Source organism: Thermobia domestica, chromosome 8, assembly GCF_964235325.1.
Source record: "Thermobia domestica chromosome 8, izTheDome1.hap1.1, whole genome shotgun sequence".
Lineage (NCBI taxonomy): Eukaryota > Metazoa > Arthropoda > Insecta > Zygentoma > Lepismatidae > Thermobia > Thermobia domestica.
Genome location: NC_137461.1, coordinates 18950014 through 18963612, shown reverse-complemented (window position 1 = coordinate 18963612; position 13599 = coordinate 18950014). Strand labels below are relative to the sequence as shown.

Sequence of the window (13599 nt, the reverse complement as noted above, 5' to 3'; positions counted from 1 at the left end):
CCCTGGATTTCAGTACAGAAAGACATATATTGACACTTGACTTTCTCAGCTACAGAATCAGATATTTTGTTATGCTCATGCAGTTTGTAGGATGCGTTTCATCCTAGTCTGAGCAAGTTCTAGATTGTTCTTTTGTAGTCTGGGGTCCAAAACTGACAGAGCACATACTAGTTTGAACTTCAGAGGACTCCTTTCCATAATTATCTTGATTGGGCCCAGCTAAAAGTTTCGACAGTCAAGCCTGAAAGATAGTTTACCTTTATCTGATGCTTTCAGTTCTTTCAGTAGTTTTTCTGTCTTAAAACCAACGTTCACCTTTCTTTATTTCTAGTAAATTTTCATTTGCACTCAAATCCAAAGCAAGAAACTTCACTGCACTGTCAGCAAATTTCATAATGTTTTATTTGACACAACGACTTACTAGATTTCTTAGGAGAAATAGAAGTTCTGAGTACAGGAAACAAGGAATTTCCTTTAAAATGGTTCACACACTACTGTGATAGTTTTGAAGAAACGTAATTTACATTTCATGAATTGCTTGCACAATTACATTCCCTGATATGTTTTCATTTCCCTGACTTTCCAGAATGTGAGAACCCTGTATGAACCAATGTTTAGAACATTCATTTTATTTTGCGCAATGGCCCTGAAGAAGTGCATTATTTCATTTCTGCATTTTCTTCCATTTGACTTTATTCACGTTTAATCCTCATTCGTGGAAACAGGAGCGTTAACATACTCTTATAGACTTCGTTTATAGCTCATGGTAATGCTCCAGCCAATGAGAGTGTACATGCAGAGGAAATGAATAAAAATTTGGATGAATTGAGGGTTCCGAGATTGCTTTTTAGACCTGGGTTCTAGACCTTGGGCGGGACTTCATCAAAGACGCGGGAAGACAGACACCCTACTGCAAAAGATAGCAGCATTCTTAGAACACCTGCAAAGAAGAACCTCTACTCGAATTAGTGGTGATAACCAATAACCCGAGCTTGGTTATCACGTTGGTTTGTTTTGCCATCCGCAGTAATCATAATAACTTCCTAATGCTTCTCACATGGATATCTGTGGTTTTCCATTGCTAAAACGAACTTTGCGGCATAGACGATCTTGAGAAAGTTTGCCAAGAAGAATGGAAGAGATTTAATAAGCGTTCTTTGCAGTCTCCTTTAAAACAAACTCAAATGCAGAGCGAGAGCTGACAAACAGAGCTTTTACAGAGAACACATCTGCTAGTGGTGTCACGTATTTCTTGAGGTACGGGAAATAGTTTAGTTACCATAAACATGGAACAACTTTTCTATAATAATAATAATAATAATAATAATAATAATAATAATAATAATAATATAAACGAACATTACCGTTTTGAAGAAGGTACTATTTTCTCTGTTTGGATAACTTTCATATTAAAGAATTCCCGTCAAGTTCCTATGTGCGAAACAAGACTCAACTCAATAATTCTCTGTAATTCAGAAAGCAAACCTACGATTCCATAGAATTTTATTTACAGTAATAGTAATGAGATTTCGTACGGAGTGGCAACGCATATTTTCCGCTGATCAGCTCCGTATTTCCTTGCTGACTTCATATGTTACTATTACCCTTAGTTTTAAAATATATTCCCTACACTAGTGTTATTATTATTATTATTGATTATAATATATTATTCTAACTAAATATATACTATAAAAAACCCTTACCTGTAGCTTCTGCTAACACATCATTTAGAACTGAACAATGCCTTCGTGTGGATAAACTTCGTTTTGGAGGACTCACACTGTTATTATCCAATTCGTCACCAGCTGCTGCTGACGGGCTTGACTCAGGGCCTTTAGGCTGAAAGAACCTTGTTATTCTTTGCTCTCGAACGCGTGGAGTTGCGTGAGACAATTTCCCATGAAATTCTAGTTTGGAACCTTTTCGTTTGGGTGTTCCATTCTCGTTGGTATTCGTGGTACCACTACGAGATTTGGCCGCTCGGCCTTTTCTGCGCCCTTGAAGAAAGAAGAAAAACAAATACGGAATTAACAGTAGGTATGACTAAGCACCAACATCAAGAGCGAAAGCAGGAGAGTCAAGTTTCACTATAGACTCAGCCACTATCACTCTGAATGAGCATTGAATTTTCATAGAAAATGATGTACATCCCATCAAGAAGAAAACTGTATTGCAATGTGTACAATCCACCTTGAACTGGGTAACAACTGTGGCATCACTCCTAACACTATTGTTAAATCCATGAAGATGCGAATTCGAAATCAATGTTCATATAAACATTTTTAAATATAGAATATTGTTTCAATGAAATTTCTAACCACTCGTAATTTTCGTCGACCTTTTAAAGCAGGTTATTTGTATGCTAGTCTATACTGTGTAGAGAGTACTTATGAGTTGGGTTTAAAACGTCATAAAATGTTGGACACGCTTTGAGAATAGGAGTACTATATATATATATATATATATATATATATATATATATATATATATATATATATACTGTGCAAATAAGGAATACGAGATTTAAGCAAATTTAGACATATCATTAATTAGTTATTGAATTGGTACACTATATTTTGAGGGCCAGTGGAGACGTAATTCATTACGATTGTGAGCAGGTTTGGAGAAACTAGAATCATTTGTAAATGTTGTAACCATGTTATACAAGTATTTTCGTTTTTTTTTTTTTTTTTAAAGACGGAATACAATGGCGATTTCAGGTTTCTTTTATTATATGTGATGCTAAAATAAAACGAAATAGGGGTTTCCTGAAGTTTTTTTTTTTTTTCTCATACGTTACAGCTGCTCAGTTGCAGTATATTATTGGGTATGAGGGGTGATCATAAAGTAAGGTTACAAAGCCTGCAGTGAAACGTGTAATATATTATTTCATACAACCAATACAGCCAACAGAGAGTACATACATTAAGTTATTTTTCGACATAATCTCCATATCGGCTGAGGCACTTGTCGCATCGTGGGATGAGTTACAATATTCCCTCCTAGTAAAAATCCTGTCCTTGCGTGTTCAGTCCCCTAGACGCTTTCGAACGACTGTGTTCAAAGTACAATCTAGTTTTCTTGCAGACAATAAAAGGAGTCTTTCACACTATGAATGCATTGTTTTTGCTGATTTTTCCCCAGAAAATTTCTCATTCGCCATTCAAGACAACATTCAAAGTTTTCATTGGGTGAACAGGCAACGCTTCACCCACTTCTTTACTATTATTACTAAATGATATAAAAGCTAGAAGTTTGTGCATTATCAGTGATTATTTAGAGAATATCTTCACAGCAGTCCACATCTTCCAACATCTGACTGAAGCAGTTAAGGCACATGTCCCGTCAGTGACACATATCATATACTTCACGGATGGGACCGTAAGTCACTATAAGAATTGAAAAAACATTAATTTGTGTAATCACGAAGACGATTTAAGTCTTGAAGCGGAGTGGCACTTTTTTTTTTGCGTCCTGTCATGGGACAAATGCTTGTGATGGGATAGGAGGGACAACAAAGCGGATAGTAACCAAAGGAGTTTACAGATGATAAGCTACGATCACATCTTGTCCCCAGAGGTTATGTGTGATCATTGTATGAAAAACATTACTGGTATACAGTACATTTATGTCAGCAGTGAGGAGGTGATCAACCACGAAGCTGAACTGCGCGACAGATTTGCTACCTGTTTACCTGCTCCTAAAACATGCTCGTATCATAAATATGTACCACTCAGTGACGCACAAGTTAGATCCTTTCGAGATTCAATTTCTACTGACTTTCAGGAAGTAAATACGAGAAAAGCATTGTTCTAGTGTCTCGAAACAGGTGACACAGTTGCGTGTACTTACGACGAAAACTGGTATATTGGAATTGTTGAAGATGTCAGCACCTAACATGATGTGAAAGTTCACTTTTACGAACCACCAGGACCACGAACTTCATTCAAACTTTCAAGAAATGACACGACATGGGTGCCTTTCAAGAACATTTTAAAGAAGATTACAAAACTGAGCTTAAAACAGCGACTGGTCGGTGTTACTATCACTCCTCAGTTATGTGATACAATATTCAAACTTTTTGTGGAACACGTCGTTTAAATGGTACGTAAACCAGTATTGTTCTCGTATGTTTTGCTTAAACCCTTCTGTGAGTTATTCATCCACAGCCTATTGATTGACGGTGTCTATACAGTAAACTCTCGGTTATCCGTATTTCTGCCTATGCTTATTTGTAAGTATAATTTTGTGTTAATAATAAAGGCACTTACAGTCAAATCTGAAACTCCCACTTTTTGGTATATAATAAATCACAAATACCTGTTCTGGGAAGGAAATGTATATTTTCATCAGGTCCCCCACCATATATATATATACTTGTGAAGTACGCACGTTTTTCCCTTTTCTGAATTTTTCAAAATTTTTATCAAAGAAAGGGGGACATGTCTATGAATTGAAACGTGGTGAATGAGCACTTCTCTCCCTGACCTCTTTATCCAGAAAAGTCCATCTTCCTGATCATTTGCCTTCTTGCAAAATCGTCTGCTCAACTCGGAATTCTTAACATCAACGACCCACTTTTCACTCTGCTATACTTCATGGACGATAATGGCTAGTACATAGTCTTGTAGCTTACAATTTGCTGACCATTTTGGTTCTTGTTCCGCATTGATAGAACAACTAAGCGGTGAGATACTTTAGATTCGGTAACCCCTTACAACAACACCAAATGGCGCATCTTCGGCAGCAAATATGGCTGCTACTCTACACCGAAAGTCACTAAACTTAAAATAATGGTTGTTTTGAACTAACGACATGGTAAAGTAACTGCACATCAAATATCAGATTTTTAAAGAGAATTATCAAGCAACAATTTATCCCTTTCCTGGACCACTTGACATGGATTTAATCAGTTTGGAATTTTATGTCATGTTTCACATTTGATTATGCGATTTTTGTTTTCTACAATTGCGAAATTCTCAAATTTAGGAATTTCGACATTCTGGAATTCTGAACTTAATTAAGGAGTTCCTTATATTACCTATTACGGTTCCTACGCTGGTTCTTATACAAGATATGTTACAAAACCTCAGATTCGAAGTGTTTAACGAGATATAATTACGTATGGTTTAGTCTATCACGTGAAGTGCGTGTGTGTGTGTGTGTGTGGGAGAGGGGGGGAATTACTAATAAATTCAAACGAGTACACTATACCGCCTTATTCAAATTATACAATACACAGTACATTTTACTATGCATAGCTGTGATCATGCATTAGACCAGTGGTTCCCAACCTGGGGGGTGCAAGCTATGACAGAAATCAAATGTGAAATTATGAATAAAACACAGCTTGTAATAAACATTTACACTTTGGCTTTAGTAACCTTCTTAACATGTTTGACATTTGGTCTCTTCTATTCTTATTGAAGAGTTCTACTTTATCAACAGCTAAATAATTATGTAATTTTTGTTTACAGAATTATCAAAAATGAATACAAAATGCTATTTCAGTTATAAGACGTAGGTTCAAAACCTTATCAAAGTACGAGCAGAGCAAAAACTCAGTCTGACGGTTCAGGGTGTCTACTAAAATTCAAAAATTAAATTTCTTTACCAAACCATAAAATTTCGTAGCACTCTCAAGGGCGAATTTAGGTGCGAATCAGGCCGAATTTTCATGTATGCGATAGAAGCAGGTTTTGCTTGCGATTTGCGACTACAGAGATTTTTGACGTTTTATAGAAAAAGTTTTCAGTCAGTATTTACATGTGTACAGATAAAAAAGCTAAATTTCTTGATTTTCATGACCTTTCCTGACTTTTTCGTGACATTCGTGACTTTAATGACCGACAGACACCCTGCGGTTTACAGCTTTTCCTTCACAAGTTTCTTGATATTCAGTGAAAGCTTGACAAAGATAAGTACGTTCATGTTTCTTTGGAGTTTGAGATCGACATTATATAATATGTCAAAAAGAAAGTCAGCAAAACATGAAAGAGAAAATACAAATATGACATCAGTAAAAGAACTACGAAGTTCATCTTTTCCTACCCTTCGGAGAAATACTTCCACAGCCTACTCAATATATTACCTTTCGACAGCCAATGAATTTTGGTATGAAAAATTCAAGGATCTTATAAAATGGAGGATCTGCCCATACGTATCTTCGTCCTATGAACTCAATGAAGCCAAAAAATAATCGAGCATCGTCGTGGCTACTCTTGTTTCCACCATGATTGTTGGCTCGAAACATTGCGATCTTAATGGCGCGGAGTGGGCAGAGTAGGTGTGGCGAAGCTGTGACGTATGGCTTCACTATTTTGTTGTATGGGCAGATCCTCTATTTTATAACATCCTTGAAAAAATTAAAATTTTATTTTCAGTACTGAGGCCATTATACAAAGCCTCAAAGAGATGCGTATTCAGAGCACTTGACTTTAAATAAATAAAGATTTTAATGGCCAATGATACTGCCTATTTCAGGATCTCTGGTAAAATTTTTGCAGCTAAGGCTTGCCTGTGAATTAAGCAGTGAAAACTAACACACAATCATAGGGCATACGTCTTGCAAATAAAATCCGAAAAATAAACACACTGCTGAAGAAGACTGCACTTACTTAATATAAAAACACATTTACACGTGACGTTTCGATCTTCTAGCCAAGATCCTCATCAGACGTGTTTATTTTTCGTTTTTTTTTTTTTTTTTTTTTTTTTTAATAGTGAAAACTAATAATTGTAGGACTTCTGTCCTTTTCCAGCTTTTTAAATCCAGACCGCCAACCTAACATTACTGGAGCTTCCCCAGTACATATTCCTACAACTCTGTCCTAAGACAAATCATTAAAAAAAAAAAAAAAAATAAAATAAAATAAAAAAAAATAAAATAAAATAAAAAAAAATAAATACTGACAGCAGAAAAAATATCAGAACCATTGGATGATGTCTCTAATTTTTTTGAAAACAATTTTTCCATTATATTTTCATTTACGAACTCCCAGTACACTAAGATATGTACGCGGCATCATCGCACTACAGGAAACAAAAATTACCTTTTCAACTACTTTATCTTTTAAATCCAAGGCCACTTCAGTAATTCAACGTTTCACAATATTGTATGAGAGATATTTCGTATTTTTTTTTTTTTTTTCTGGCTATCTTCCCCAAATACAATTTTGGTCGCCTTGCGTATGTAAGGTAAGACGTAGTTTTTATTCTTTCTTTTTATCTGGCGATTAGAAGAGGAAGTTTATATGATGCTTCCAACAGCTTTCCAATTTGCTTGTGAAAGATTCCAAAGGAATCCAACTTTATACGTTTCAGTGATTTTTTTTTTCCACAATCGAATATCCTTATATTTGTCTTTGAGGGCTGACAAATGTTCCAATCGGAAGGGACGGAGAGTATCGTTGCTACGGGAGAGGATGATTAAGGCAAGTGAATGTTGATGGAAGACCTGGTGCAATAAAAATGTGGGAAGAAACGGGAGTACCCTGACAAAACCCACGGACACAAGGTTATCCACCAAAAACTCACTTCACTAGGGATCGAACGAGGAACCCCATGCACCAAAGGTAAGCATTCTACCACTGATCTCCGCGCCCCCCATCATTGCTAAGGACAATAGAGACAACAGACTGCGGTAGTTAAATACCATCATTATCAATGAAAGTATACTTTTTTTGGTTTAAATAATTTGCTATATGTATTTATATTATATATGGACGCAAGTAAGTTTGTTTCGCCTTCGTGTTATTATGCAGCAAAGGGATTGTGCTGGGAGAGGTCCTATAAGCTTAAAGCGGAATCCAAACCGCTTCTCGGCTTATATCCGAGAGAAATTGTTGTCCATTTGGATTCAAAACCGAGAGTAATTGGCCATAAATGCGATGAGTCTGCCGACTCACTCACCGGGGACCCTTGATAAAAGTATATTGTACTGATCTTTACATACTTGTTAATATATTTGTCAAGAGTCATTTCAGGACAAAAAGATAAACAGTTGCAGAAATAAAACCACAGAATTATATGTAAATCGGGGAACTCCCGCCTTAGCCATTGGGGAAAATCCTGTTATTACTTTAAATGCAAAGCAATAGCGGAAAAAATTCCGTTATTGCTTGGCAAGTAAAATTTTATAGTCAATGTATTATAATCAGTACCGGTACGCTAAAATTGAAGTAATAAATTACAATTTAGTATGCAGATATCATTCAATTAAATTAAAACTGAAAGTCCAATCCGAGCTAATGTTGGAAGCTACATACGCAGTCGATAAATTTTGCCAATTTCTATCAATATATTTAAACAACCGTGGCTCTTTAATAAAACAACAGACATTCAGGTATACAATTTGGTTTCATTTCGTGTGTTTAGGCTTAACATTCTTATGTAATTCCGAGATAAGAAGAAGACTTTCGCTTAAAGTGACATCCGAACCGCTACTTGGTTTACACTTGAAAGATGAGTTGTGGTTCGACCGAGAATTGAACATGGGATGCCTTGATTAAAAGTTGAAAAGTAGGTAATTTAATGCAGGTGGTATGATATGTGGAAACGTCACCATGAAGTTCATATGATTTAAAGCATTTTTGTTCTTTATTTTTCGGTTTAAACCTTAAAAAAAAAAAAAAAAAAAAAAAAAAAAAAAAAAAAAAAAAAAAAAAAAAAAAAAAAAAACTGGTTTAAAGCAGCCAACCCTGGATGGGAGTATGTGAAGAGCAGTACAATTACTGTACGGTATCTCACAAAAGCCCCTTAATCATAAAATCTATTGTAAGAAACCAAATTGGCAACTGAAAATGAGAAACAAAAAATCCACTTCCAACATTTCAGTTCTTAAAGAAGACTTTATATTTCCTTTAGAAAAACAACATCCCTTCAATAAAGCCAATTTTTTTTTTATCTCTAGCTCCTGAACTTGAGGTACTATCCCAGTATTTGCCTGGCGTGTTTTGAGTGAAACTCAGGACGGCTGGCTCAGGGATTTGAATCGTAAGTGTAAGAGGGGATTTTAATCCTATTCTGTATTACATAAAATTATCCCCTCTGTTACTCTAGAAAACTTTTACTGGTTTCATTCCAGAAATCGAAATATAAGCGAGTGTCACAGGTGTAAAGTGTATCTCGCGTATGGGACATCAAGGATTCCTTGTGCATCATTTTTTTTTTCTTTTCTGTTATTTCTAAGTTCAATTCAATGTCTCATGATTATGCATCAGAGCTAAGGGAGACTGTGATGATATTCATAAAATGGTGGCATGACGAGTGGCAAGAAACGAGAGAACCCCGAAAAAACCCATGCACACAATGCTTGTGCACCATTGTGTGCAACACAAAACGCACTTGGGATCGAGCTAGAAACTCGGGCCAGACGTGAACTACCGCGGTCCCACAAGGGAATTCCATAATTTCATGTGTATACTAGAACATGTACGCTTAAAGGTACATTAAGTAGAAATATGGTTTAAATATACGTACAAGATTTAATAAAACCGACTGGCACTGGGCTGGGTTTTTCACAACCCTACTAGGTGAGTGCTATATTCATAATATTTAGCCTTACTGATAGGATTGTATTTTTTCGAATATCTCCATATAAAACAATACTGCATAATTTTAATTTTCCTACCACGCTCATGATTGTCAAGAGACTTAAATACCTGATTACATATTGTGCTGTGGCGCTGCGAGATAAGAAATTCCAACAGATCTATGATACTGTAAGCATTATTGGTAAACACGTGTGTGAACGCAGAGTCAAATTATGATTTCGGATCTAAAGAATTGTATAACGGGTCAGCTACAGAGACTGACAAATTCCATGAAGTGTTAAGTTATGTAAACGGCACCACAGAATTTACAGGGAAATTGTGAGAATTATCCGAAATTTAAGCATCAGATAAACAAAAAAATATATAATGAAGGTCATAACTGTAATGTGATTAGCTAATTAGGAAGAAAAATCTCGGACTATATGATGACGCGTAGTGAGACCATATTAAGTAAACTGACCAAAAGAGCGTAACTTGTCAATTACAAACCATGTCTTAGTAACTAACCAGGAAATGTACGATGCAATAGCGGTAGTGACTAACATTGTATAATAACGTATCGCCCCCTTCGGAGTTCTACTGCAGCGAACTGGTTGCATTCGTGCTTTTTAATAAAAATGCATTTTGTATTTTGCACAGTAGATTTATAACATACATCCGTAGTTTGCAACACTGAACGGTTGAAAGTTAATACTTTTGCGTAGTAATACAACAAAGATGATGGATACTTATTTAGTGAAGAATAATGAAAACATACTTGGGAATAAAATTACAGGGAAGTAAGGAAATGAAATGGGAGTAATTGTAAGTTTGGGTTAACTTTACAATGCCCGTTTCAGCTAGTCACACAGAAACGAGAAATTACGCTATACTAATTTTAGGAAAACAGGTCAAAACTTCCCTAACCTTAAGCTAACCCGTTTCCACCCTTACCCTATTCTACTATACCTTTTTAGTAAATGTTTAGCAGACGGGATCTATACCCTGTTCAGAGTAAGTTCTAAACTTCGATAAACAGAATATTTGTATTATTCCGCTTGTCACAAATACGATTGGCTAGTGATGTATCACTCCCACTCTCTATGGGGAAGAGCAAATTATACACGTGCATCTGGACAATACTGTCTTGTGTTTTCCAGATACTTACGATAGCAGCAGGAAAAGAAAGAAAAAAACTAGAAAGATTAAAAGAAATCTTTTCATTTCGCTGGTAAACAATTGTCACTTCATGAGTAATGGTTTACCTTGTTGGTGTTTCACCACAACACTCGCGGAACCGGGATTCACGCCAGCCATCTTTCAGACTTTAAAAGCAGAACACGCGCCCACAGTTGAACTGGCGCCATAATTACTGCGCATGCTTAGTGTATATTTCTATTGTTTTATTGTTTCATACTCGATTGCAGTATTATTAGATATTCCGTATTATATTTTTGTCATTTATAATAATGTAGCAGTTTCATATGGAGCTTCATAGTAAAAGTAATAATCAACTCATATGAACTATTTTGCGAAGGAATACAAGTGTCGGTAGGCCAGCAGTAAATCAGCGAGATTTAGTTTCATGTAGATTGGTTTATCGCAGTTTAGAGCTTACGCCGAACAGAATTTAGAAGTACGTAAGAATTACACAATTTACAGGAGAAACGGAAGATGCAAGTACTTCTAGTTGGCTGTCTAGTTAGGATCTAACAACCTAATCTAAACGAAACTACCCTAATAATAATAGTAGAAACAAGCGAAATTAGCTATATCATTTTTTGAAAATTAAGCAGAACCTCTACACTAATATAATCTAACATGAACAAATCAAACCAAACCACACCTACTCTAAACTGACGTAAAATAAACTAATCTGAACAGAGACTACCGAAATTCGGCAAGGTTTTACTTTCCGACTCAGACAATGGCTGCAACCGATTCATCTATCCCGGTTCCCGGAGCAGAATCACACTGAAGTTGCTCCATCCGATCGCGACGTAATGTCACATGGTATTATCAGGGGTAAAGGTGGAATAAAACGAGCCCTGCGGGTTTTCTAACCCATTTCGCTCGCTCAGGTATGTTTCGGAACGAAAGTAAATATTTTATTTATCAATAAAGTTGTGTGTGAAAAGTGGACTATTACCATTTAACAGCAACAAAGGCACAAATAGTTCTAGGAAGTGACTGAACCTCTAAGAACCGACTGAAGTCACTGTCCGAGTCAAAGTAAAATCTTGCCCGAAATTGTAACATTTAGAACAGAATAGAATAGAATATTTATTGTCATTAAATAACATTATTTCAGAAGAAATAGCTGGACCCTTCCTGCTGAACATTTTCCACATTTTTAAAGCAGTCCTACTTATCGATGCACAACTGGAACATGTATTGTAAAGTTTACCCATAAGTTTTATTAAGGTAACTTAAGTAGGAGAATACCGTGGAAAACAGGCTCATGTTCCTGCGATTAGGGGGAAAGAGGGCCATTATCGGAACCTTAGTCGTCGTTAACCCTCGCCAACTTATAACACATACGCTGGGTTAGACTAGCTTAGATTATGTTCTGTTAGTATGTCATAATATAAGAAATCAGTCGAAGCTTACTAAATTTAAGCCCAGAGAATTTATTAAGCTGATGGCGAAGTATGTTCACGCCTATTCTGTTAAATATGCAAGATTCTTGAAAGTGATACACGTTCGTATCAAAAGACATTATACAAGTTGTTTAATTTTGAAATATGGACATTTCATTCGTAAGCACATTATTTTCATACATCAGACATGTCTTAATTTCGTTAAAACTGTTTCAAATAAATATCTAGTTTAATGCATAATCAGCACTACTGGTACCCTCCTTTGGGTTTAAGGTTTCCCGCGTAAAATATGCACACGATGGACTACTTTCATATAACCGAATTTGCATCTAAAATAGCACACATGCACATTGCCTACATTAAAATCAGATTTATTATTATATTTCTTATACTTAATTCATTTACATCAAATGGTCTACCGGTAGACAACGTTCGTTACTACCGTAAATTCTTCAGGATTTCATAAACGCGAACTTCTACCACCCTTCTGCGAGACTGTATGACCTCTTACGCACATTTGCACGTAAATGTATTAAAATCTAAGCACACACCTGAGTTAATTATTTTAAAGGTCAAATTAGCACTAAAAAACGCATGTTTAGCAACCTTGAGACGCTATGGAGAATGCCAAAAATTTTAAACCAAGCAGCGTAGGTTGCCTTCTTATTAATTTTTTTTCTTGTTACAACAAACAAATCATACATACCTCTAACCATTTCTTGATCTTCGGGATTATTTGGTTTTAATGAGAGACCTTACAAGATCTGTATCACACAGCTACAAATGTTCGTTACAAACATTACTGAAACCTGTCACTCACTGGCTCACGAGATCTTCAATTTTTTTTTCTCTGATTACCATAAAAACTTTTTTTTATACATAGTAGCAAACTCTGCACAGTTGACAATGATACATTGCATATATGTTGTAGAAATTGACACTTCAAATTATTGCATTTTTATCTGCTGAACATTATGATCCTAAAAAAAGTTTTAAAAAAAAAGTTGTTATTTCTCATTCTACGTAAGACAGAAACGAAGCACTAATCCGCAACTTTAAAATCTCCTTATAGACTCTCTCCAAACTTCTTAGTATGAGAAAGTGCATTGTGTTCGCAAACATTGGCTGGCTAGCGATTTAATGTCTTGCAATTGGTTGGGTAGCGGCAAATATTATGGGATAGAAACCAAGATGGCGGGAGCGAGAAGTCAAGACTAGAGGAAGTGCAAATTGTCATATAATTTGTGAGAATGTCTCGCCCACGAAGAGCTGTAAGTGAAGTTCAGATTATAGCCGTAGTATCTTCAACTAAGTGTCGAGATTGTCTTGTGGTGAAATAACTGGACAGTATTACATACTGACACAGTTACAACAAGAAATACTAATGGTTAATTTTTTTTTCCTTGTATGTTGTTTTGTGAAGGAAAATCAGAGGAAATATTTAGTCAGGATTGAACAATCAAATT

General features: G+C 35.8%; 2 protein-coding genes across 3 annotated transcripts in view; one reads left to right on the top strand and one right to left on the bottom strand.

Annotated features, from left to right (window-relative positions):
* The window catches only part of Set8 (SET domain containing 8), a 48887-nt gene extending 35731 nt beyond the window's left edge, over positions 1 to 13156 (bottom strand). Inside the window, exons 1-2 of one of the 2 annotated variants that reach the window (XM_081768180.1) lie at positions 12840 to 13156; positions 1704 to 1997 (exon numbers count right to left, since the gene is read on the bottom strand). In XM_081768180.1, coding sequence (XP_081624306.1) covers positions 1704 to 1997; positions 12840 to 12849 — 304 coding nt within the window. In that variant the 5' untranslated portion in view covers positions 12850 to 13156. The remainder of the gene's footprint in view (positions 1 to 1703; positions 1998 to 12839) is intronic. The other variant, XM_081768181.1, reaches the window with a different exon arrangement.
* Positions 13157 to 13247: 91 nt separating this feature from the next.
* Positions 13248 to 13599, top strand: part of sno (Protein strawberry notch) — an 88769-nt gene continuing 88417 nt past the window's right edge. The window contains exon 1 of the mRNA XM_081768179.1: positions 13248 to 13404. Within this exon, the coding sequence (XP_081624305.1) occupies positions 13384 to 13404 (21 nt within the window). The 5' untranslated portion in view covers positions 13248 to 13383. The remainder of the gene's footprint in view (positions 13405 to 13599) is intronic.